The sequence below is a fragment of the Otolemur garnettii genome, unplaced genomic scaffold, assembly GCF_000181295.1.
Source record: "Otolemur garnettii isolate 467f Iridium unplaced genomic scaffold, OtoGar3 scaffold00038, whole genome shotgun sequence".
Taxonomy (NCBI): Eukaryota; Metazoa; Chordata; class Mammalia; order Primates; family Galagidae; genus Otolemur; species Otolemur garnettii.
In genome coordinates this window covers 683076-708840 of record NW_003852433.1, presented here as the reverse complement: position 1 = coordinate 708840, position 25765 = coordinate 683076, and the positions used below count along the sequence as shown (strand labels likewise).

Below are 25765 nucleotides of genomic sequence, written 5' to 3'. Positions count from 1 at the left end.
GGCCAGTGTCCTAACTTGGAGGAGTCACAGGTGTGCGTATGAAGATGGCCAGTGTCCTGACTTAGAGGAGTCATGAGTGTGTGTATGAAGATGGCTAGTGTCCTGACTTGCAAAATCAAATAAGAAATAATATCTCATTTTATCCCAACAGAGAACTGGCCAGCCCTATAATCATGTAGGAAAGAAGTAATGAATCATCCTGCTATCAAACAAACGAACAACAAATTTTAAAAAGCAATGCTGGAAATCGACTACTTACTCCTGTACTGACAAGAGACAACATAATCCTTTCATTTAAGGCTAATGTTTCTCCTTGTTTCATCTTGATTCTCTTCTTATCCAAGCATTTCATTGCATACCTAGAAATATAAATACTATTGAAAAATCTATGCTGCAAATTGATCTAGACTGATTTAAACAATAAACATCATTCTAGGGGAAACTTCTAAATATTTAGGCAATGTTTAAAAGAAGGAAAATGGCACCCAAGTACCATGTAAGAAATACTTTTATTTTACATGCATTATTTTTAAAAATCAAGCAATATTAATATTTCTATCACTATATGGATAGAAGTTCCAGTTAAATAACGTTGAAAGTAGATGGCTAGAAAGAAATTCAATGAGATAAGTTTTTCTGCACAATGCTACAGCCTATTACTACTGGTGATGTGGGGACATACATATTACCTTTAGCAGGTAGGAATTCTGAATTCATCAGTTGTCACGTTTTTATAAGAGTATATATAGTTTAAAACTCTAAAACAGTGACAGTTAGCAAAATAGGAAGAAAAGGCATGCATTCAAAAAGCAAATTCTAAAATGCTATTTTATTGATGTGTCGTGAATTTTGATATTTGCGTTATTATACTTTAAATAACAAAAATAATCAATAGGATTTTTCTATTACCACAGGTAAAAGCTTATTGAGAAGGACCAATTATACCTTAAGATTTCTGAAAACTTGGAACAAACTCATTAATATTGACCATTTGTTCAGCATAGTCTATAATCACAGATTAAATAAGAAGCTTTTTCAGTGGAACAAAAAAAACATAAAAGGGAATTCTTGTAAATAGTTTTTATACATGTCTGAGGGGCTGTCTGAAAATTCCATGTGTGTGACTGTAACTTCCCTGTTGACAGTCCCATTGCTCAGCTATACAAGATGGACCACTGTCTTAGCATACTATGACACAGAAAATCTACCTATTTCTTAGTGATCACAACTTACCATGTATAGTTACAGACAAATAGCGAGAAGGGTTCAAATTTGATATTTTTATCCTCTTTTCTAGGAGTTCTTACACTGAGTCAGTGGACAATTTGCTTAATTAGAAGATCAAATATTGAGAACATGTGAAGTTATTCGTTCTTTAAGTATCTCATTTATATGATGAAGAATTTTCAAAATGCCTCAACTCTACTCCTATCACAACTCTTCAACCAAGATGGGTTTTAATAAAAACTTTAAACATCAGACCAGAGCAGATGATACACACAGACCTTAGGCCATTGGTAAGCAAATGCATTTGTGGCTTCTGTGTGGAAGGTACCAAAGAGTGACCCTGACAGGCCCTAAAGGTGTAAGTAGCTCACTGAGGGGATCTTGGGGCCGGGGCTGAGCAGCCTGCAGCCCTAAGACAGGAAAGAACTCAAATGAGGCTTTGTAGGGGCTGAGGCTTGACTACCTGCCAGCTCTGTGACCCCCCCAAGAAGTGGCCACCTGTAATTTATAAAATAAAAGAATATTTACCACCAACTCATTGTTTCTGAGCATTAATGTAAATGTGTGCGAAGAGATAAACTGGTATTATTTACTTCTACCATGTGTGACAGACTAAATATTCTAAATATGTCAACAAGCAACAATGATGGAGCAAAACTAACAGAATTTCCTGAAATGTACCAAGCAACAAGTCTATCATTTAGTATAGAAAAGTTCACTGTGCAAGTACAGAAGGCGAAAGGACTTTTTCATGGGAAGAGACCAGTGTTGCAGAGGCCTGTATGTTTCAGCATACTCCTATTGACTAATACTTACTGCAGGATAGGCAGCCTTCCAGATGCTGTACAATATAGAATCTCATGTAGTCCTCACAAGTTACTTTGATTATACCTATGTTATAGGCTATGATATGGAGGTGTAGAGAGGTCACAAACTTTGTCCAAGGCACCAGGTATGGAAGCTGAACCTCCCATAGCTGGTACAGCTCCAGCACCTTCACTCCAGATCACTAAGCTCCACTCTCTCAGCATGACCCCAGAATTCGAACTCTCGGGTGCCAGGCACCAGGTTCACCCCATAGAGGGCCCCAAGGCAAGAAGATGACCAATGGGCAGAGATTAGTGAAGGTAACAAGAAACAGGTCAACTATCAGACCTCCTTGAGAATGGAAAGAACCGCTCGGCAGAGCCATCAGCACCCAATGCCAGGAAGTGCCAGGCAGAGGCTAAGTGATGACGTGTAGGCAAGGATGGAGCAATTGGTTCTAATGTGCCTATGACTTAATCAAATTTGTAGTTCTGGGCCTATCAAATCATATTTTTCCTTTCAGAAATATGTTTATTTTAACTGCTTCTATTAAAAAAAAGTCCCCCCCCCGCCAGTTAGGAATTCCAGTGCTCACTTTCCAGAAGAGCCTTCGACCAGGCTCACATGCACTGAGTTTCTTCACATGGACTTCTCATAAGAAGAACTACCGAGGTGAGTGATGGAGCCCACACTTGCTGGGGTCAGTGGGGTGTCCTTCTCTGCAGCACCCCAACTACCCATCTAGGGAATCAACATCTCCTGAGAAGCTGTCACCCAAAACTGCTTGTACTAAATCAGAGGTGAGTCTTTAATGAAAAGAAGATTCTTCTGCAAAGCAAACTACTCTCTTTGGTACTATCTGACAGGGAGCTGAACATAACACGCCTCTAGTTGCCAAGAATCATTTCCTGTTCATCTCTGGACCCCTGGGGCTCCTCACCTACGACTTGGTCCCTGCTGGACACGCAACACGGGGTTATCATTTAACTTCCTCTTTAGCCCTACAAGGTGGAGGCTCTAGTTTATTGCTTCCACTCACCATGCCCAATCAAATACAGCCTATTTCCTTCTGAGGGCAATGACTTCAGAAGCAAGATTGTAGGCTTCCACATTTCTCATATGGGGATTGTTTTTGACACAAACATAAACTCCTCTTAATAATTCCCGCAAACTATATGAACATCAAAAGCTTACATTTTTCCAGTGTCTGCTTTCCTGCAACCATAAACTTCACCAAATCCTCCTCGTCCAATAATCCTATGGACACTGAAATCATTCATGGTCAACTGTGAAGTCAAAATACAAAATGAAAACTTAAAACGATGCTGTTATAAAGGTATTTTCATGCAAAACATAGACAGTAATTGAAATAGCAATGCTGACATAGGCATCTACCCCTTCTATGACCTGCAAAAGGAGACACCCCAGGGTGGCAAGACTTAACATTAGCCCTAAGCTCCCCCTCTATGGAACACGAGGCACAAAATGGAGGCACGTGGGAAGATGACACAGTGGGAACCAAGCAAGCTAAACAGTTCTGACAAGTGCGCAGGTGGCGAATCACAAGATGTACGCTTCAAAAGGAGTATGAAATTTCCAGTCGAGATGAAAATCCACCTCAGCTACTCTGAAGCCTAAAGTTTGGGAATAATCCAAAAATTCCAAGAACTGTCAGGGAAAAAAAAAAGAGTCCACATCAAGGGCATCTATGTTTTCCTAATAGTGGGCCATATGATCGGAAAACACAACAGATGCAGGCCATGTGAACTTTTGTTGATGACATCAGTGAGTAGAGAGGGGTCATGCTGGCCATGTGAGCATGAAACAAGACCAAATGGGAGGAAAGTACATAAAGAGGCTTTATTCATAAGTGCCCTCCCTTTGTCAATAATCTCTAAGCAATGCCCCACTTCCTAAGTAGACTTAATGTGTTAAATGGTACAAAGACAAATGGGAATCCTGCTCATGATAAGAGGCCGTTAGATTATAGCACATGCCTACGACTTCTCATATCCTGGCAAATTCAGGGTGAGACTCTGGAAGGTTCCCCCAAGCGACCCTTAAAACATCATCTCCACATTCTACAGGCTTCCACTGGGGCCACAGACTTCATGTTTGATGCTCAGCGTCCACAAGGACACAAAGTCTGCTGAAGGAGAAGCATGAGAAAGATCCAGAACAGATATAAAAGATTTTCTTTTAATGTATGTTATGGCCTCTTGCTTCTTAATCCTGCCAGGAAATACGATGGAAGAGGAGGAGATTAAAAACAACACCACAAGAGCTTCTCAACTTTTTGGCTAAGATCAAGTAAAAAAAAAAAAAAAAAGAAAGAAAAAGAAAAAAGAATACAAATCAAACAAACAAAAACTCTTCTTCCAACAATACCATTCAAGTAAATTTTTAAAAAAAAAAAAAAAGTCCAGTTGATTCTTTTGCCCAGTGCAAGCCCAGATGAAAAGGTGCATTCTACAAGTGAAGGAGCGAGAGTCACCGCCACTGACAGCTAAAGGAGACGCAGGCTGAGACAGACGCTGCCAAGTGGCTGCATTGGAGGGCTGTTTTCATCATTGTCAACATGATAAAAGAAGATGAAACCTTGGTCTGGTAAAAGACGTCATCACTTTTATTGCTATACTCATTTTTATTATTACGTGTGATAATAAGAAAGAAAAACGGAACGGTACAAGGATAACAGAAGAGAAGGATATAGGGGAGAGCATTAAGTCAAAGATTTTAGTTCTTACTACTATTTAGTATTTTTGTTAAAAGGTCAATTGCTGTGTAAGATAGCCTTTATGATATAAACAAGCACACTCTTTTGTGAATATTAAAATGAGGCAAAACTCCAATTGTTTATAACTGAGTAGGAGGGTGAATGCTTAGTACACAAAGCTGAAGGAAAGCCATCTGTTCAGCCAGGGTGCCCTCTGGGAGAAGCAAGTATTTTCTCAGGAGGCTAACCCAGAGGAAGTTTTTAAAAAAAATAAAAATAAAAATAAAGATGATACTCACATGGATATTTAATTCTACATTTTTCCACTGACAAAATCTAGTGAACTTGTCACTAAAAAAGAATATAAATAATTACTGAAAGGTTAAATATCAAATTAACTAGATTTATAGATCAGCATTATCATATAAAATAGAATACTTGAAATGCTTCTCAAATAGAGTAAGTTTTCTAACACATTTTTTCCCAAAGCATTTACCAGTATCCGTGGCTTTACTTTACAATTCAAATGAAAGCATTCATGTCATGAGCTATGGTGACACATTTATCTGAATCAGTATAGTCCAACAGGGAGGTAACACACACGAGCCACATACGTCACGTACACGAGGAAATTTAATATATTTTTGTAACCCGTTATATCAAAAAATTATTTCCACATGTAATCAAGTCTCTGAAATCTTGTATGTACTTTGCACTTAAAGCACATTTTAATTTAGACTAGTCACATTTCAAGTACTTGAAGGATGTATGTGGTTAGTGGTGACCATATTCGATAGCACAATTCTAAGTGATCAAAAATTAATGTTATAAAATATTACAAGAGTAGCAAATGCTTAAGTAGTGTTGTAGTGTTTACCATATGCTAGGACCTATTATTTTATTCTTCCTAAAAACTCTATGACCAGGCACTATTTTGATTCCCACTATACAGGCGGAAAAAAATAAGACATCAAAACATTAAGTGGCTTGGCCAAGGTCGTGCAGTGAGAGAATGGGAGGAGCTGGATTTAAATCCAGACCAACAGGCTCCAGAACATCTTCTTAATCAAAATTTAGTATTGCCTCTCAAAGGTGCAATAGCGCAGAAGAGACACTGTCAGGCCAGAATTCCAAGATAGAATAAGGTACCCTGCACTGACACACACCCACAATTCACTCGACAGTTTGACAAGAGTGTTCTTTGTCCATAAAGACAAATATCTATCCCATTTCTATTTAATAAAGATATTGTTTCAATCTCTGTTTTATTAACAATAAACATCTGTAAGTTGTTTGTTTTAAAAAAGATTCTCAAAGGAAATTCATTCTAGACTGAACACTGCTTAAAAGCAGAGAACATGCTTAGTGATGGTTGGATCTCATCTAGCCCCTGGCATGACTCCTTACAGGGACAAAGAATTCGGGGTTCTTTTTTAATTAAATCATAACTGAATACATTAATGCATTTATGGAGCACGATGTGCTGATTTTATATACAATTTGGAATGCTTACATCAAAGTGGTTCTTATGATGAAAGAAGGAAAAAAGAAACAGAGTGAGGGAGAGAAAAAGGCAGAGAGGGCGTTAATGTCTATGAAGTGCAAGTTACAGATATTTATCAGCTTTCTAATGTTACAGGATGCCTTGAGACAGCCAAACATGGAAATTCTCTGGGGACTTCATTTAAGAGGTCTTTTAGAAATAAAGATATTTTACAAATATTTCTGGGGCTAACCATCAAACTGAAACTCAAAAGCAGAAGGATTCTTTGTAATTGCACAGCATCTTTTTTTTCTGAAAATGGCTTTTAAAGAGTGCTTCACCAATCCTCCTGACATTTATGACCCTGGCAAAGTAAAATTACATTTTGAGAGTTTCTGAGAATTATTTCAACCAGTTAGTTTTTAAAAGCATGGTGCATACAAAAGGCAAAACCACATAGGTGTGTTCTGCACTCCTAAATCCTCGACTGGTCTTTGAGATTCACTGGCTCTGCTGGGCTGGCTCACACGGTCTTTTCTAGTGGATTCTGGAGTTAATAGCTGGTGATGGGGATCTGACACATTTTACAACCAGCTGAGGAGGGTTAGCAGACCAGGAAGAGAGAAGTGCCCACACATTCTGCCCACTAAGCATGGATTTGCTCTAACTAGTTCCTCTTTAGGAAGCACAGATGGCCAGGATTGAGTATCCAGGCTCAGTTCTGTCTCCATGGGGGTCACTGGACCTCTATTCCTAATCAACAGCTGGTTACTGAATGGGGCACTTCTTGACAGAAGAGGAACTGAGGCAGAGGGGAAAACCCCAGCAATTACATGGCCTCAGATGGTCAGAGCCCCTGCAGACATGTCAAAAGGATCTCACAGAGGAGAGGAGAGGCTGGGGCACAGTAAGGTGGGGTAGAATACATGTTTTTAACCCTGCTTCTAGGCTTTTTACTGGGGAGCAGCTGCAGTTCAGTACCTCAACTAGGCCCATAGCTCTCACCTAGTGCAGGGGTCCTCAAACTTTTTAAACAAGGGGCCAGTTCACTGTCCCTCAGACCGTTGGAGGGCCAGACTGTCTGGCCCAGGACGAGTCGGCTGCTAAGCAGGACAGACAGTGGGGCAAAAACACCCAGCGGGCTGGATAAATGTCCTCGGTGGGCCACAGTTTAAGGATGCCTGTAGTAGAGGGAAATCCTCCCTTTCCCCGACTTGGCCCATCTGGAACTTAGCCCTGTCCCTACTTAGCTCTCAGGAGAAACCACAGAAACACGCCCCCGACACTGCTGACAACGTCCTCTTTGCTATTCGACTACAAGGTGGCTCCAGAGAAATTGTGTTAACAGCACTGCCCTCAGTGTACACCATCCTTGATGCCAAAGGCCACATGACCAAATTTATAGAGGGCCCATGCCTTTCAAAATCAAAATTCCAAACTCATAATCTGACATGAATTTTGTTTTCTAATTTGAGGATGTACAAACATAAAAAAAATGGTCTAAAAATTAATATATCAACTTTACAAATAATTTACTGGCCAGGTGCAGTGGCTCAAACCTATAATCCCAGCACTCTGGGAGGCCAAAGTGAGATTGCTTGAACTCAGGAGTTTGAGACCAGCCTGAGCAAGAATGAGATCCCAGTCTCTACTAAAAATAGAAAAATTAGCCAGGTATTGTAGTGGGTACCTGTAGTCCCAGCTGCTCAGGAGTCTGAGGTGTAAAGAGTAGCTAAGCTCAGGAATTTGAGGTTGCTGTGAGCTATGTAAGCTAGAGGCCATGGCACTCTAGCCTGGGGTAACACAGTGAGATTCTGTCTCAAAAAAAAAAAAAAGTAAAAATAATTTATTTATATAAAATCGTACAGGCTTGAGGAAATCCAGAGGGGGTCGCTTGCTTAACTGTAAACAGCCTCACTGGTCCTTCTTGTGACAATGCAGAATGACTAACTCAGGGAAATGTCTGTATCCATCAGCTTGGCTACAAGTGAGAGCATGCAGAGTTACAAACGCGTAGGAAGAACCTCTGCCCCACTCTTCATTACCAGCCCAGCTCTCCTCTCTCCCCCAAGGATCACGTAAATCAGGGGTCCTCAAACTGAGGCCTGCCTAGGACATTTATCCGGCCCGCCAGGTGTTTTTGCCGCCGCTGTCTGTCCTGCTTAGCAGCCGACTCGTCCAGGGGCCTGCAGTCTGGCCCTCTAACGGTCAGAGGGACAGTGAACTGGCCCCCTATTTAAAAAGTCTGAGGACCCCTGAACCCTCGTCTGACCTGAGAGTCTAGAAAGGTTGGATTTTAGAACCCAGGTCCATGGAGATGACCCAGGACTCAGCTGCTACAACTCAGTCCTGAGCCACCAACCTGGTCCCTCAGGCTGGTGCTGCTGCTTTTTGGCACAGTTTCTGCGATAAGAGCGTAATCATTTGTACGCCTGTTAGTTTCCCAAAGCACTGACTCTACTCCAGGATAAAATTATCTCTTGAACTCCAATAAAATCACAACACAACTTTTTTTTTAATTGCTTTAGTTCTGTGAATATGTGGAGAAGAAAAGCACAGTAAAGTAGCATTTGTTCAAGGGCAATTACTGAGCAGCTGCACGCTGCCGGGCAATGAGACACAATCATCACGGCAATTGTCTAGAAATTAGCTGAGTTTACGGAGGAAAGTACAATCAGCGTCAAATAGCATTTTGGAAAAGTCCAATTCCAATGGTATATCATCAAAGAAGAACTGACCAGTAGGTGCCTGAAAAGCACGCAAGCTGAACTTATTTATAGGTGTCTCTGAAAAGCTTTGGGATATTATATGATAAACATGCGTTATAACCCAAAGAGACATATTTATTAGGCATGTTAATAATGCATATGATCACGAGCCGGCATTGGCCTGTGTCCTTAAGCTCTACCACTACATAAAAAAATTAAGTCAAGGCTTGTTCTGTTTTGGGACATAAGATTTCAAGTCCAAACAAATCAGTCAGATAAATTACAGTAATGTTTGTATTAGCAAAGGTCTCCCAAGAAGATACTTTTCTAAAAATTAAGGTTGCTTAGTCTATGCAAATTTTAGACCATAATTAAGCTAAAGAACTAAAAGAGATGTTAAGACATACAAACCCTAGATTATAATGTAAAGTACTGAGAAAACAATCTAACACAAAAATTGTCACATAGTATATACAATTAATATTTACTGAATTAATAAATTAATGTACACAATATCAAATTTTATATTTATGAATAAAGTTGCATACCTTTCCATAAATTTTTTAAAAATGTCACCTCGAAGACTTTCACAGATTTCTTCTATGTATGGCTGGAAAGGATAAAAAAGAAATTCCACCCTGTATAAATGGGAACTTATAAAAGTAAAAAATACAAGCCAAAGAGACTCAGACTAGGTGAGGGTCCCAGTAACACACTCCCTCAGTATCTTATCCTTGTTCTTGCTTTCCTCAGGGCTTGTCTAATTGTCACTAGTAGAAATGTGAGCACAATTATTCATTTCATAGTTATCTACTACAAGACTCCATGAAGAAAGCGACAGGTCTGTCCTGTTTGCCACCAGTATCTCTCTTGCCTGGCCCAGCTCCTGGCAAGTCATTTTTTAATGACCAGGGATAGGGTGCAAGAGAGAAGAGGCCAGTGCTGGCTCTCATGCTCTGCTGTCACCATCTTGAAATTTTTAATCATTTTTGAACTCAAGACCTTGCATTTTCATGTCACATTAGGCCCTGTAAATTATGTAGCACATCCTGCAAACTACTAAAAGTGTTTATAATTGGTGTTATTGATTTTTAAAGATTCAAAGTTAAAAGATCTATGGAGTTATTTTTTTCTTTTTAACTAGCAAGTTTATGTATTGATTTTCTGCATCTTAGAGTTGTGGAGATAAAGGTAACCATGGAAGAAGAGTTAATCTCATGCTTCATCTTGCACATAAGGAGGCTACAGGATGTGGCAGGTGCATCCCCAAGGTCTCTGAGAAAATTGCCACACTGGGATTAGGGAGGACTCCTGGCTCTCATGCACAGTGCTCTTCCCCTCATGAAAACAACTAAAATCTACTTCAATTTTCAAACCACTCTGCACAATACCAAATAAAAAATATAAGTTTTTCTATGTGATGAACTTATATGAAGACCTATAAAAATATGAAGTACCAATATGTCACAATTTAGTCTAGAGTCATGTTGTTTGGGAAAATATCTTGATGCTCTAAACTTACTGGATGATCTAAATTTAACGTTTTCTGTGTCTTCACAGACCCTCCTGAAAGTTTACAAAAAAGGACTAGATCATGGAACTGTCCAAACCAAGTGATGAGAGCAGGAAGTCTGCAGAAGCCACAGGAACCAAACATGGGCAGGGAGGCGGCCACAGCTCTTCTAGGAGCCCCACTTCCTGTTGCAGGAACGACAGCCACCTGACAGGCATCACCTCGGCTGAGCCCACCTCTGCCACCTGGCAGGGCTACCCCTGTACTGGGGAGGGCCCTGGGGATGGGTGCAAAACACATGGACCTTGTTAACTATCTCTCTGAAGTTCTTTACAGCTCTAAATCAATGACACCTCAATGACATGAATAATAATATCAATCTACAGTTCTCAAGAGGTTCAAAAGACAAAATGGCTTATGTGTTCAAAGATCTATACCAAGGAAATGCTACCTTTATATATTGCATATTTTTTGTTTATAAAAAGTATTATGTTAATGAATATTTTCCTTTCATATTTTATCTAACATCCCCTACTTTCTGCTAATAAAATAAGATGAACATCGCTGGGAACTCTTCAGACTACACACAGTGTACCCTGTTGCTGCTCTGCCTGGGGAGGAACCACAGAACACCCTTGGTAAGCCAGAGTTCAACAGTGGGATCAGAAGCAGACTACTTCCTCTATCTGATCGGCAGTTCCCCTAGGGGCAGCCATATCTAATTTGCAAGGCCACTATGAGAATTAAATAAGATTAGGAATGTTGGGAGCTGAGCACAGGGCCTGGCACATTTTAGGGACCCAAATGCAGCCAGGGCCCTTTCCAAACCCAACCCACCCCCACCCAATAGACCTATGCAGTTACTGGCTTCTAAAGTCTATTTGCAAACAAAATGAAATTAATATAAAAAACTTTTATTTACTTATTTTCAGAGCATTTCTGTTTCACTATGAACTTTAACCAACTTTACTCAATAATGTGCTTCTATTAAAAAAAAAACATACAACTTTTACTTATACTATTACCACTATCTTTTAATCGTAAATGTTACACTGAATTGCACTAATACACTACTTATTTTAATGAACTTTATTTTCTTCATCTTTGAAATAAGAATACCACCCATCCTATGTCAATTTTACCAGAATATTATTTCCATTCATTTTTTTAATGAACAAATCCGTAAAGTGTTTTTGAAGAATATACTAAAGAAATAGCTTCTAAATGAATGTTTTCTTTAAGGCATGAAAATAATCTTGGTGGTTTTTGTATTTCACTTAGAGCAGTTTGTTTTCAGTGTTATTTATGCTACAGAAAGAGTTAAAACCAGAATTGTAAAACCCGTGTATTATGAGGTATAAGTTAGCAATGTTAAATCTAATTGACAGGTTATGTGCCATGCAGTCAGCTGAAAACTGAAAATCTGACACTAGAATATCATTGAGATGGCAAAAAGCATATATTCATACTGCATTTTTTGAATGTGCAAACACAATTTGTATTAATGGCTAACTAACATTTGTGAGACACTGTGATGGGCACACCTGATACAAAGCCACAGAATTGTCCGTCTCACTGAATCCTCTAACATTTCCACTTCACAGATGAAGTCAGGAAGGTACAGAAGTTTGCTCAGGGTCCCCCAGCTATGGCCCTGAGATTTAATTCCAGGTCAGGTCAATGAACTTCAGAGTTCAGGCTTGTAACCCCACCTGACTATACAGACAGGTCCCACATTTCATGAAAAGGCCATCTAATTATTTTGGCAGAAAGGTAACACCCTACTGGTCACCACCCAAATGCTCTAGAAGCCAAATTAGTATTTGCTCTAGAGAATAATCAAATTCAATTTTTAAGAAATAAATACTATCAAATCAAAAGTCAGTTACCTCACTGCAAATGACTGAATAATCCAAGAAAAAGAGAATTTAATTATTTTCATTTATGAAAATCATTACATTGTTCAATTGCATTCTTTCATATTCCTTATAATTCATAGATATGTAAAATATACATTATCCATTTGAGAATCAGACAGTCCTTGCAAATCAGTGTTACATCTATAGAAAAGAAAGGATGAAAAAGACATTTGGGAGGAAGTAAAACCATTAAATTTAAAGAATAGTAAATACAAAGGCCTATTATGAATTTTGTTTTCCAAGTCTTGTCACTGAAATCTACATGACTGTGTTATGTTCAAGATATGAGTAACCTATACTGCTGTGATGTACCCATAATAATTAAAAATACAAAATTTTAAAAATAAATAAAAATATGAACTGCCAAGATAAAATATAATTCCTCAGTTGTGACTCAAAGATCATTCAAACATTCACTCTTCATTCTTGAAAATAAATCTTATTTTATCTAAAGAATAATCACAGCAAGTATCAACACCGTGGCAATACAAAATAAATCTTGTAAAGTCCTTACAAGCCACCACAATGTCAAATGGGAAAAAAACTTTCTTCTTTGATGTCTTATCTTGACTGATTTCTAGAACATAATGTTACCAGAAAGCTCGAGTGGCTTTTCTCAGGAAAGCCTTTAGGAAGCAAGTTGGTAAAAAATCGCATTTCAATGAGAAGACAAGCAATATTATACTTCAGTTGCTCAGATACCTCTTCGGATAAGAACATAGTCTTACAAATCAATTCCTCTAGTACATTCACACATGCAGAAAGAATGCCACCCAGGTCAACTAACTGTTAAACAAAATAGACATTTATTTTGAAAGAATTTTATCTTACCTGAAAAAGAGCTGATGTTACTTGTTTCTTAGATAGATGACTTTGCACATGTTCTACAGCTTGCTTTGAGAATGGCTTTCAAAAATCAAAAATACTTTTTAATAACAAAATAGAACAGACTTCTGTATATTATATAATATCACAAAAGATGATTTAACACAATAATTACTGAACAGCAACCTATCGTAAATATATTACCAAGCATTCTTCAAAAACTTCTTGATTATTTATAGGCAATACAATGCATTGTTTGTATTGTAGAAGACATTATTTCTCTGGGCATCCATAGTTCTTAGACACCATACCTAGGGGGTATCTGATTTGCATATCCAGTTCCCCTAAAGTTCAAGGTCACTGTGAGAAAAAGTGTAAAGAATCCTATTATCAGCAGATTAAGTGCATACATCCTTTAATCAGCTGATAATGGGATTCTAAAAATGTAAAATTTCTACTCTGTAAGAGAAAATGAATACATGAAAATATACTTAAGAATTAAATGTCAGGCTTACAAAGCCAAGCCAGAGTTATAAAAGGCTCCATGTGAAGGAAAGTCTTGCTATAACCACAGCAGAGAGGAACAGGGTAAAAAGAATGAGGCTTCCACTGACAAAAATTACAAATTGTATCCTCCCCACCCCCACTGAAAGGTCAAATTGTCTTAATAATACATGGCAAGAAGAAAGACCTACAAATCACATCATATGGCTAAAATCCTTCTAAGTTGCTGAAACGCACACAAACTGAGTTTACAGAGGCTATGCCACTGAACATCTGGCATTCTCCAAGAGGTTGTGGCTCCCCAGCGAGGTGGCAAGGCAGGAGCATCCATCACTAGTTCTAGCTCAGAAATGCTTCTACCCCAAGCACGGAGGGCCTTAAGAATACTAAAGCAATACGTGCCACAAAGATGTCATCTTTATCTACACTTACTCAAATGTCAGAAAGACTGTAAACAACATAATGAATACAGAGGCACTAAAATGTGCCATTGCCACACCAGTGCAGCCCAAATGGACTTTCTGCGCTGATAGTGATGCTGCCCATGCTGTGCCCCTGGCCATCTGACGCAGAAGCCACCAGCCACACACGGCTACGCAGCACTTGAAATGTGGCTCATGAGGAAACTGAGAAATTAAATTTTTAATTTCATTTGATTGTAATGAATTTAAATTTAAATAACCACATGTGATTATTAGCTACTGTAAAAGAAGAATAGGCCAGCACAGTTGGGCTACTCCTTTGGAAAACAGTCCCAATGTAGTGATGTTATTAATTATTCCACTCACTCCTGGTGGAATAATTTCCTAGGAATCCAGTTTATCCTCTTGACCCAAATTAGAATGTTTATCTGATTTACAAAAAATATATATATACTTCAATCGTTATTTAACTATTAATGAACACAATTAACACAATTACAATCCCCATTATTAATTCAAATAAACTTTTAAGATTTATATGTATCAATGTTTGATTAGCCTAATTGTTAAAGCATAGCTAAATTAAAAATAATAAACTAAAGTTCTACTAGAACCTCTAAAATTGAGACTACTAACCTTTTTCTTCAACTTATCCAAATTAGCTGCTTTATTTATCAATTTTTGCAATAAAAGTATCAGCTTTTGGAAATATACTAAGAATTTATGAATTAACAGATACTGTGGCAGTATTTACCAGAAAACAAATGACAAAACAGAAGAAATTGGTTCCATCCGGGATGTGCATTTTTTAAGTTTTAAACATCTTTCCGTGATTTTACTTTCATACTGAAAACACTGAACATGGTCTCATATTTATCAGTGCTCAAGCACTAGAATAAGAAGAAATTCTTACATGAGAACAGGAAAGGAGCTCCTTCATGATATACGTATCATAAATTTGTCGACTTCTGCTGAGGCGATCTTCCTCATTATCAAGCTTTTCGTATTCTTTTATCTAGATTTTTTTAAAGTTATCATTAGGTAATGTCTTCCTAGAAATTCACCTTATTAAAAGATATGATTAGCCCAGACAGAAACCACTCCCATATGAGATAAAGTAAATTACTGACTGGCTATTCCACAGGAAACAATTCCTTCTAATGTAATGATGAAGTTGGAATAATTTAGACTCAACTAGAAACATAACAAATGGACTTTTTCCCCCATGATGAGTCTCATCCCATAAATGTAGAAACATAACATCAGGAAGCAAATCCTGCCATGGTTACAATTATCTTACAATACACATGCCATGCACCATGCATCCTTGCCAATTCTCTCCAAAGCACAAATAATTTCAATTTGGCTGTAATTCAGTTCTAAGAGTTATGACAGGGATTGTTCTCACTCAAGTACAGTGCTCCAAAACTAATAGGAGAAAAAAAATGAACTGCCAGGATTCCTGCAAAGGGATTTCTTTAAAAATCCACTAAAGCAATTAAGTATTTTAGAAAAGAATTAATCCACAGATGAAAACACTAGTGTTTCAGGTTGGAATCTTACCTGCCCTATGAAAGTATTAACAGAAAGGTGACTTGAAATGGTATATTTTGCTATGCTTAGGTACACCTAAGCTAACCTGCCCCATGTTAAGAAAGATTAAATAATGAAATGTGCTTTAGAAATATTTGCCTTTTGTGGATATGATCCCAATTTCTCTACCCTGGTAACAGAAAGCCCTAAATCAGAGACATGTTCCCATTTATTTACATAAATACTTTTAATGAAAAGACAAGAAAAGACTGAAAACATAAACAAAACAGGAAGCTGGGAGGAAGGCTGTCACAAAGAGCTTCAATACACCTATGATGACTGATCACTATAAATGACTTCTGGAAAAAAATGTTTTCAACAGTTAGCCCCTTAACTCTGTCGGCTTTCCTCAGACCTGAGCACTCTGTCCTGGAGTCACCAAAGGTAAAGCTAACTACTCTGGTGGGAGAGAATATAAATGGAATAGAAATGTTACCCTTTACTTCATAGTCTAGGCTTGACGTTTTGAAATCTAAACCAGTAAATCCTATAAGAAAGAAGCCTAATAAGGATAAAGGCCCTGTCAGGGGGCGGAGGAGAGAAGAGTATGTGAGACGCTGAGGTCCCAAATGAGCTGCAGGAGCACAGCTGGTTCACAAACAGAAATCACTGGGAATATCTTAATTATCCTGAAAGATCATCAATGTTATGCTGAGATGGCTAAATTCACACTTCTGTTCCTGCCAAGACAAAGAATAAAGCCTTGATGGAACAGATAATAAAACCCGACATGAAAGCAGGTAGATGGGAGGTAGGCTGACATCCCATCCAAGAGGAAAAGACTGTCTGAATGAAGAAATCAAGTCAGTAACACTGGCAGAGTCCAAGGACCAGGGCTTACCCATCCTGTGTCAACCTAGGAGAACAAGTCCAAAGAGTTCAAACACCACGCAAGGTGCACGCACGGTGTCGGTGTCTGCGATTACACTTGAGTAAAGAAACAGAAGCCACACACCAAAATCCAAGGAAGGGTCAGAAAATAAACAAAAGATTTGGGACTTGGTTCATTCCTTTCGTTGTGTTTTCCTCTTGACAGATCCAAACGTTAGTGTCAGGCTGCTAGGATATAGGATAGAAAGGTAGGCTGTTTCCAAACCGAAGACAAAAATTTCTGCTTCAACAGACTATTCCATGGGAAATAACCTCAAAGAATAAAAAGCTTTCATGGATTCCATGAAAACATGCATAATGGGATGTAAGTCTAAGCTCCAGGAAGCATGTAAAGCAAACTGACACTTGGTTAAACAAACATTCATTCTATGGAAGTGTCCGTGAACTGTCAAATTCTGACTATACAGAGAATTCTCAGAACCAATGACACTCTAATACCATCTTTAGTCAGAGCCTTGAGCCTTATAAATGAGACCTTAAACAGCAGAAAAGGTAACCCACAGTAAGCAAAGTAGTAGACTAATGTATGTGTGGTTGTACTCAGAATTCACTTCCTATTATCAGTAAGTCCAATGAGGAAGAATGAGCAGTTAACCATCCATCAATTAGCTCCAAACAGGGTGGCCTCACTGCAACAGACAGAGTAAATGCTGCCTCTGACTCTGGCACATGGTTGCCTAGGTAACCTGAACAGAGAAGAGTCTACGTTCAAGGTAAAAAGTCTTACCTACTATAGAACAGGAAATTACCATCATCAGTAACAAACGGTCACCGAGCATGCGGTAATTACACAGTTCACAGCAGACCGTGCAACCTAAACAACTTGAGCACTAGGAGTAAGAATTTTTGGTCCACAGCAGTCATGTCTCCACTCCTCCCAACCCCCTGCTTGTTCCACCACCATTCCACTGAGAGGGACCAATAAAGTCTTTGCCTTCCCGATCCAAGGCTCTCCCTTCTGTCCCTGGCTTCACTGTCTTCTCAGCAGCACTCTACTCACTTGTCCAGTCCTACCTTTTTTAGAACTGTTCTCTGACCTCTGTGATCTACTCTCTCCGGGGACCACACAGGCTCCTCTTTCTCCATCTCCTTTGGGAGCTCTTCTTACTCTGCCTGACTTCTAAATATTGACCTGCCTCGGCCACGGTGCTGAGGCCCCCTTTTTGCTAAACTATGTTATCCTTAGATAAAGCTATTCAGCCTCACATTTTCAAAAACTCTGTTCTGATGACTGAATCTAGATCTCTAAGACTCACTTTCTATCCCTGAGCTCCAGATTCTAAATATCCAACTACCCATTCGGCATTTTCAGTTGAATATCCAGAAAGCATCTCACTTCAAATTCATCACATCTAACTATAGCTCTTAATTACTACATCCTCTGTCCTCCAGCTAAACAGGCTCCTTCTGCCCCAGTCTTCTCTATCATGAAAACAAGTAAATCCATCCTCCTAGTTTCTTCATCCAAAAAATGAATAATCATCACTAATTTCACTCTTTTACCCACACCACTGCCACACCATCCCCTACATAAAATTCACCAGCAAATCATGTTTGCTTCATATTAAGAATATGTCACAAAGCCAGGATGTGCTTTTGGTAAGATCCAACTACCTCATAACAGAACAATCCTTCAGAAATGACAACCATAAATTCCGGACATATATAAAACAAACTATTAACAGGCATTAGAGAGTAGCCAAAAGTACACAGATAATGGAGAAGTGGCATCAAACAAGAGCTATAAGAGAACATATTTCTGGAAATAAAAGAGATATAGAATAGGAACTCCAAAATTCTACGTGTAAATTCTGTCAAAATCCCTGGTGGACCTAATAATGACACATGAGCAAGGCAGACTCCAGCAGCCCAGTTAAGTTGTAAAGCACTGAATACCATTCAGTTGCCACCAAGGAGAGGAGAAGTTAAACTTCTTAAAGAGCTTAAAGTTTGAGTAAGCCAAGTTAACTGTCTACTGAAATTTTTAAAAATGAGTACCACATGTGGGAGCATGACAGAGTTTAGAGTGTCTCTGATAAGTTAATCGTAATGTTCAGTATATAATCAAGAATTATTCTACATATGAAGAAATTAGGAAAATGTTGACCCATACACAAGAGAACAAACCATCAACGAAAATCAATCCAAACTAATCCAGATATTGGGATTATCAGACAAAGATTTTAAAGCAGGTAACATAATTGGACATAACAAAAAAATGTTAAGAGAAAATATTCATGTTAATGAATAAAACGATAGGAAACAGTGCAGAAAAATAATAACTATGAAAAAACCAAATGGAAACTTTAGAAGTAAAACATGTGATATCTGAAATAAAACATTCAATGGATCAACGTAACAGCAGAGATGCCAAAAGAAAAAGTCAATGAATTTGAAGATAGATCCACAGAAATTATCCAATCTGAAGAAGAAAAAGAAAAAAAATATTGGCAGAAAATATCAAACAACACATGTGAGACACAAAGGTACATCAAGATACATTCAAAGATCAAACCTGCACATAATCAGAGAGGAAAGAAAGATCAAGGTAGAAAAAAATGCTTAAAGAAATATTACCCCTAATTTTCCAAGATTTGGTGAAAGACACAAATTTACAGACTCAAGAAACTCAACAAACTTCATAAAGACTAAATACATTATCTAAAATTATTCTACTAAAAGCAAAAAGTGTCAGAATGAGGAAAAAAATAATCAGGACATTTTAGTATGTCTGAAAAACCTCGAACTTTAAACATAAAAACACAAGTGGATGGTAGAAAGATGGAAAAAATACATCATGAAAATAGCACAGGAAAACAGATGTGGCTGTACGAGTATTAACAGCCCGTGAAACTCACGTCAAGACAAAGAATATTACCAGAGATGATGAGGGACATTTCACTTGGAAGACAAAACAATCATAAATCTATGAGTGTATACGCACCTAATTACAAGCTTCAAAATATGTGGGGAAAAACCGACAGAATAAAAAAGATACTGGCATTCTGCAGCCAGATTTGAAGATTTGAAGACTCTTCCCCTCAGCAACTGCTTGAATAGCCAGGTATGAAATCAACAGAGATGCAGAAGATGAATCACATCAACCACTTGGACCTAACTGCCATTTACAAAACTCTGCACCTACAGCCTCTGTTTTAAATTTTCCAGGAGCTTTAGACAAAAATCTGAATATGTTACTCTGGCCCCACAAACTCTGTCTGTCTTCAGCCTGACTGCATCTCACAATCCCCCTTTGCACCCAAGACAACTTACACCATTTGTCTTTCACTTCCTCAGATGGGCCAATTCTTTCCCACCATGTTAGGGGCTCTGTCTTGGCCATGACTTCAGCCCACAATCTTTTCTCCTTATTTTACTCTTACCTTCAAAGGACTAGTTTCCTTGACATTCGAGTCTCTTTAAATGCCACCTCCTCGGACAGCTTTGACCCTTCAATCTCAAATGGCCACCAAGTCACAATAATCACATTGAATTTTGAGTCTGTTTTCAGTCACTGCATAATAGTTATCACTTCTGGATACATTCCTGTTTGTATTTATTTATTTATTTATTTATTTCTTGTTAACTGTCTCTTTCTCTCTAACAGAATGTAAGCTCTAGAGAATGAAGACTTTGTTCATCCAAACCATGCACAAGGTTGGTGTTCAATGCATATTGGTTCAATGGGTGAAAAAAAAAACTCTATATAGCAAATTTACCTCTGGTCTTATGTTTATTTTTTACTTTGTATGACTTGCTTTTAAAGCTAGGTATAATGTACATACATTTACAAGCTGTCCTGCTTGGAACAGAAAGTGTATCAAATCAACATCCTGAGAGCAACTACGGTGAGGTATATACACGGCCACCAGACAAGGCAGGGTCCTATTATTACCCTAACTCTTGGCGGAGGAAACCCAGGTAGAGAGAGGATAACTTGCCTGCCGACATTCACATAGCTAACAAGCAGTCCAGTCCAAATCTACACCTGGGCAGTGGAGTTTAGAGCTAGAATTCTTACTATGATGTTGCACGGCTTCCCATACACTGAGCTGCACATTACAGATGTCATATTTAGTTAAATAAGCAACTGATCATCTAGTATCCTGTTTGGACTTCACTGTTAGACTGCCAAGCAAGCAGGGGATGACCACCAACTTCCTTTTAGAGGTGAGATAATGCAATGCTCAGGTACTTTCTCAGGACAGGGAGTGTCTCTGCATCTACAAGCTCAGAGTATGACACAAGGTCCATTCTCCAGGGTTTGTCAAATGACTTGCCCCATATCCCACTGCATGGGAGAGGCACATGCACCTAGGTCCTGGCCAGGCCTCCTGCTGATGAACCAAATCATGGTCTGGATTAAAATTCCAATGACACACACGAGCAGCGAGCACATGTAAGGTAAGCAGGACCTGAGCAAAATGGACACAAACCATCTAAGAATCGGAGGAATAAACCATCATGGAAGATGGGAATAGTTGACAAGCAGACTTGTTAGAAACACAGAGTTGTTCCATTTGGGAAAAAATGGACATTAGGTTTTCAGCAGGCCCAGAAGCAGCAATCTAGAGCGGCAAAAAGACGTGGTGAAAAAAGATGGGGTCAGAGAATGCTGGTTAGGCAGCTCACTAACGCGGACATTCTGCATAAGAAGGTAGTAAAAGCTGAAAGCCTTCCAGAAAGGTAGGTAATAAGTAGAGATATCTGAATCCCGGGATAAGCAATTAGGGCTTTAACTCACAGAAAGTGGGGGAACTGTTAAAAGTTGGGGGTCACAGGAAAGTGGAAATACAATGTACCCAGTGTGCTTCAAGATACCTGCCCACATGGTTTTGTACAGACTGGGGTCATAAAAACAACCAGAAATTAAGGAAGAATCTGCTGGAATGGCAAAACCAAGGAGTTAGAGAAGAATTTAACTTCTGCATTTAAAGCCTGTACTGATTCAAAGACTGGGTCCTGAGTCCCAAGGAGAGAGGGTAAATTCAGTAAAGAAAACAGAGCAGGCTGCTGAGGAGCTTTGCAGCACCCTCCGGAGGGAGCTCTGAGGCGGCAGATCGTCCTGTGCCAAGAAGAAAGGTGAGAAGAGCTGGGGAGGAAGCCAACAGCGAGTCACCAGTGTTTAAAGTTCACGCAGAAACACAGAAGCAGCTGTGTTTTTGAAGGAAAGTGTGAAAAATATCAAGTTTTCACATACATGGCTGAGGCAGTAGAAAGGGCCATCCCTCTAATTTTCAACTATGCCTACAGGTTACTACCACAGTTTCAGGCCTAACGATGCTACGCTTTCTTTGGACTATTTAAAATATTTTAGGGTAAAGATACGTCATGCTAATAATAATAGCATGTCTCATTTCTTAAATATACAATATTTTAATTTAAAATATTTCTGAAATTCTATTTTAATTTCTTCTTTGACCTATAAATTATTTATGAGTATATTCACTACCAGGCAGTTAAACATTTCTTAGTTAACCCTGTTATTAAATTTGAATTTAATTCTCTTATGGTCAATCTCAATCTTGAATTCTGTAGTTTTCTTTGGGACTCAGCACGTGATCTATTTAGATGTTCCATGTGGACTCTCAACACGAATTCTTTCTTCTCAGGGTGCAGCATTCTATGTATGTCAATTAGGCCCCATCCATGCATCATTTTATTACTATCTTTTATATTCTGACTGATTTTTTGCCTGTTCTACGTGCATATAAGCTCTTGGAGAGTGTGTGCTAATATCTTCCACTAGAATTATAGATTTGTCTCATTCATTTTTGTCAATTTTTTGCTTTATATACTTTGAAGTTATGTTATTGATAACATTCTTTTCGGTTGACCCTTTATCATGGGGAGATATCGCTCTCTATTTCAAAGCAGCCATAATTACTGTGCAGTTTATCTGATCTTAGTAAGTTTACCAGTTTTGCTTTGGTTAGTGCTTCTATTCTGCCCCCATCCTACCATTTAAATGATGGCACTTAAAAGCAGTATATAGTAGAGTTTTGGTTCTTTATCCAGCCTGAAAAAACTTATCCTTTTACTTTGAGTATTTAGTCTACTTATATTATGTGCAATTATTTAGATTTATAGCTACTATTTTACTGTTTCAATTTGACAAACCCATTTCACGTTCTCCTTTTATTCCATTTTTGCCTTGCTGTTGATTAATCAACTATTGTTTCATTCAATTTTTTCCCATTTTGACTCATTGGAAACATAGTTACAGGTCACTTAAGGGAGACACATTCTGAGAAATCTGTACGTCTTCCTGTGTGACCATCATGGAGTCCTCACACCACCCTACATGGGACGGCCTGTTGCACCTGACCCTGTATGTGTGGCCTGTTGCTGCCAGGCTGCAATCCTGTACAGCATGCCAGTGAACACCAAACCAAACACTCTGGGCAATTAGAACACATGGTTAATATCTGTATATCTGAACATAGAGAAGACACAGTATGAAGCCCTGTCCTACAGTGGTCTGTTGTTAATCAAAAAACATCACTATTCAGTGCATAACTATACATACTGTTCTTTTAAAGTCACCTTAGAGATTACAATATACATTCTTTACTCATTACAATCCAGTGCAAATTATTACTTACAGTACTTTCCCCAATAGACTTAAGATACTTTTAAGTTCATTCATTACTTCTCCTGCCTTCTGTGTCTTGTATTTTTTTAATTTTTACTTTAAATTTTTTGTTATTTTAGGTTAATGTGAGTGTACAAAACAACTAGTCTGTAACATTTGCAGATGTTAGGTAGAGTCCCTCCTATAATTGTGTCCCAAACCCAAAAGGTGTGCCATACACCCTTACACGATGCCACTAAGTGGGAGCACACCCATCGCCTCCCCTCCCCCCATCTCACATACATTTTAAGCTCTAGAAACATTACCTTACTGTTTACGTGGTCAGTATTCACGGATCTTTTGCACGTACATTTACTCTCCGTGATGCTCTTCAGTCCTTTCTGCATATCACCTGGAATTGTTTTCCTTCTGCCTAAAAGTATTTCTCATCACGTAGATCTACAACTGACACGTTCCCTCATTTTTTGTTTGTCTGAATTTCACTTTCACTTCTGAAGGAAATTTTTGCCGGGAATGGAATTCTAGGTTGGCAGTTTTTATCTTTCTCTCCTTTAATGATAGACATTTCACTAATTTTTTTAATCACATCTTTTAAGATGTCACAGTGCATCAAATTTAAAAGTAATGTGTCTTCCCCACCCCTATCCTGTTTTTAAATTTTTTCTTTGTCCTAAGTTTCCATAGTAGATGGGCAGAGATAGGTTTCCTTTGTATTCACTTTGCTCAAGGTTTTATAACTTTTGAATCTCTCAGTTGCGTTCATCACTTTGTAAAATTCTTATTATCTCTGCAAATTTTGCCTTTGACCTACTCTCCCTCTTCTCTGAGACTCTAGTTCTACATGTATTATACCTTCCAAGCACATCCTACGTGTCTATAATGTTCTTTATCTATTTATTTTTTCTACTTTTTTTCTCTGTTTTCAGTTTGAGATTATTTACTGATCTGCTTTCCTCTTTTGTCTTATATTATAAATAATCTGCTATTGAAACTAACCATTACGTCCTAACTTCAAATTTTGCATGTTCTGTTTTAGAATATCTGTTTAAGTCCTTATAATAAATCTAAATTATCATTAATTATCTATGCCTCCATCTATTAAGTCCATACTTTAATCTATTTTCTTGAACATACTATTTATAGTAATTTTACAGTAGCTGGCAGCTCATTCTAATCTCTGATCCATCTGTTGGTCTGCTTCTATTGCCTTGTTTGGGGTCCCATGATCTTGCCTCTTAGCATATCTGATAATTCTTTATGCTGAACACGACTATCTTCTGTGTGCAAAAGAGATAGAAAGGGCTCCCTTTCTACTTGGTTAAGCAGGCAAGGAGGAGACTCTCCACCCAGTAAGGGAAAGAACCAAGTACAAGGCCATTTTTGCAGGCCCAGTGTGCCTGTGCCTTGACCCTCTTTCTAAGTCATGGCCCTCCACAGAGTTCAAGGAGAGATTGTTATCTCCTCAGCACTAGATTCAGTTCTGCCCTTGAGACGTTTTTAGCTTAACCCTTTGTCCCCCCATCCTTAACTAGATGTCCTGCCCAGCATCTAAAGTTGGCATATATCTAGAAAGGATGTACCTCTTTAGCATATTTGGGGTCCCTCCAGTCTCATTTGTAGCCTCAGAAACCTCTTCTGTCTGTTCTGTCTCCCAGAAGCAGTCAAACCTAGGTTCTCATTTGCCTGCTGAACCCAGAATCAATAGCTGCCCCAGGTGAAAAACAACCGTAGATGTTAGGTGCTCCAGGCCAGTCCCCCTGGGGTTTCATCTCCTGCCCTCATAGGTCCATGTTTCCTAAGCATTGTGAGGCTGTGGGAGAGTCCAATGTGCCTTCCAGAAGCTTCTGGCTCTCTTTAGCCTCCTCCAACCTCAGATTTCACCAAATGCCTTGTCGGGAAAATTCATCGTGTATTTGCGTGCCTCCACATCCTCCGCTAAGTCTCCAATTTGTCACTCCAGAAGACCCTGGGTAGTTTCCTTTTCAACCCCAGTAGCTGTCCCCTGCCTCAAGTCCCATCTCCAGAGTCAGCACACTGCCAGAGAAAACAGAACAGCTGGAATCCTCAGGGTACTACCGAATGAGTCTCCTTTCTCTGAAATTTTAGTTCAACTGCTGGTTGTTGCTTCAATGGCATGCTGAAGCCTTTAAGGTATGATTTGTATAACATGCTCAGCTTTTGATAGATGTTGTTAGCATCTCTAATAAACGTAATGCTATATTTTGCACTGCTAATTACTTTCAATGAATTTCTAAATATTTGTAAGACATTTAGTAGTCTTAATATTTTCAAGTTACAGTTTAAATATGCTTTTGAAATAAAAGCATCAGTAAAACAGTTACTTCTTACCTCTTCATAAAACTTCACCTGAGGTACAGCTTCATTAATTTCATTCAAACAAAAATCTTTAAATAGCAAGAAACCTAAAAAAAAAAAAAAAAAAAAAAAAAAAAAAAATCAGGGTGGCTTTGAAATAAAAGCATCAGTAAAACAGTTACTTCTTACCTCTTCATAAAACTTCACCTGAGGTACAGCTTCATTAATTTCATTCAAACAAAAATC

The 25765-nt window shown here is 38.5% G+C and overlaps 1 protein-coding gene across 4 annotated transcripts in view; it reads right to left on the bottom strand.

Annotated features, from left to right (window-relative positions):
• The window catches only part of GRK3 (G protein-coupled receptor kinase 3), a 143048-nt gene that overhangs the window by 48002 nt on the left and 69281 nt on the right, over positions 1-25765 (bottom strand). For 2 of the 4 annotated variants that reach the window (XM_023513317.1, XM_023513318.1), the window contains exons 1-7: positions 23509-24551; positions 15038-15139; positions 13205-13279; positions 9490-9551; positions 5050-5101; positions 3229-3320; positions 260-359 (exon numbers count right to left, since the gene is read on the bottom strand). In XM_023513317.1, coding sequence (XP_023369085.1) covers positions 260-359; positions 3229-3320; positions 5050-5101; positions 9490-9551; positions 13205-13279; positions 15038-15139; positions 23509-23589 — 564 coding nt within the window. In that variant the 5' untranslated portion in view covers positions 23590-24551. Of the gene's footprint in view, positions 1-259; positions 360-3228; positions 3321-5049; positions 5102-9489; positions 9552-13204; positions 13280-15037; positions 15140-23508; positions 24552-25552; positions 25627-25765 lie in introns of those variants that run through there. The other 2 variants (XM_003789835.3, XM_023513319.1) reach the window with 2 other exon arrangements.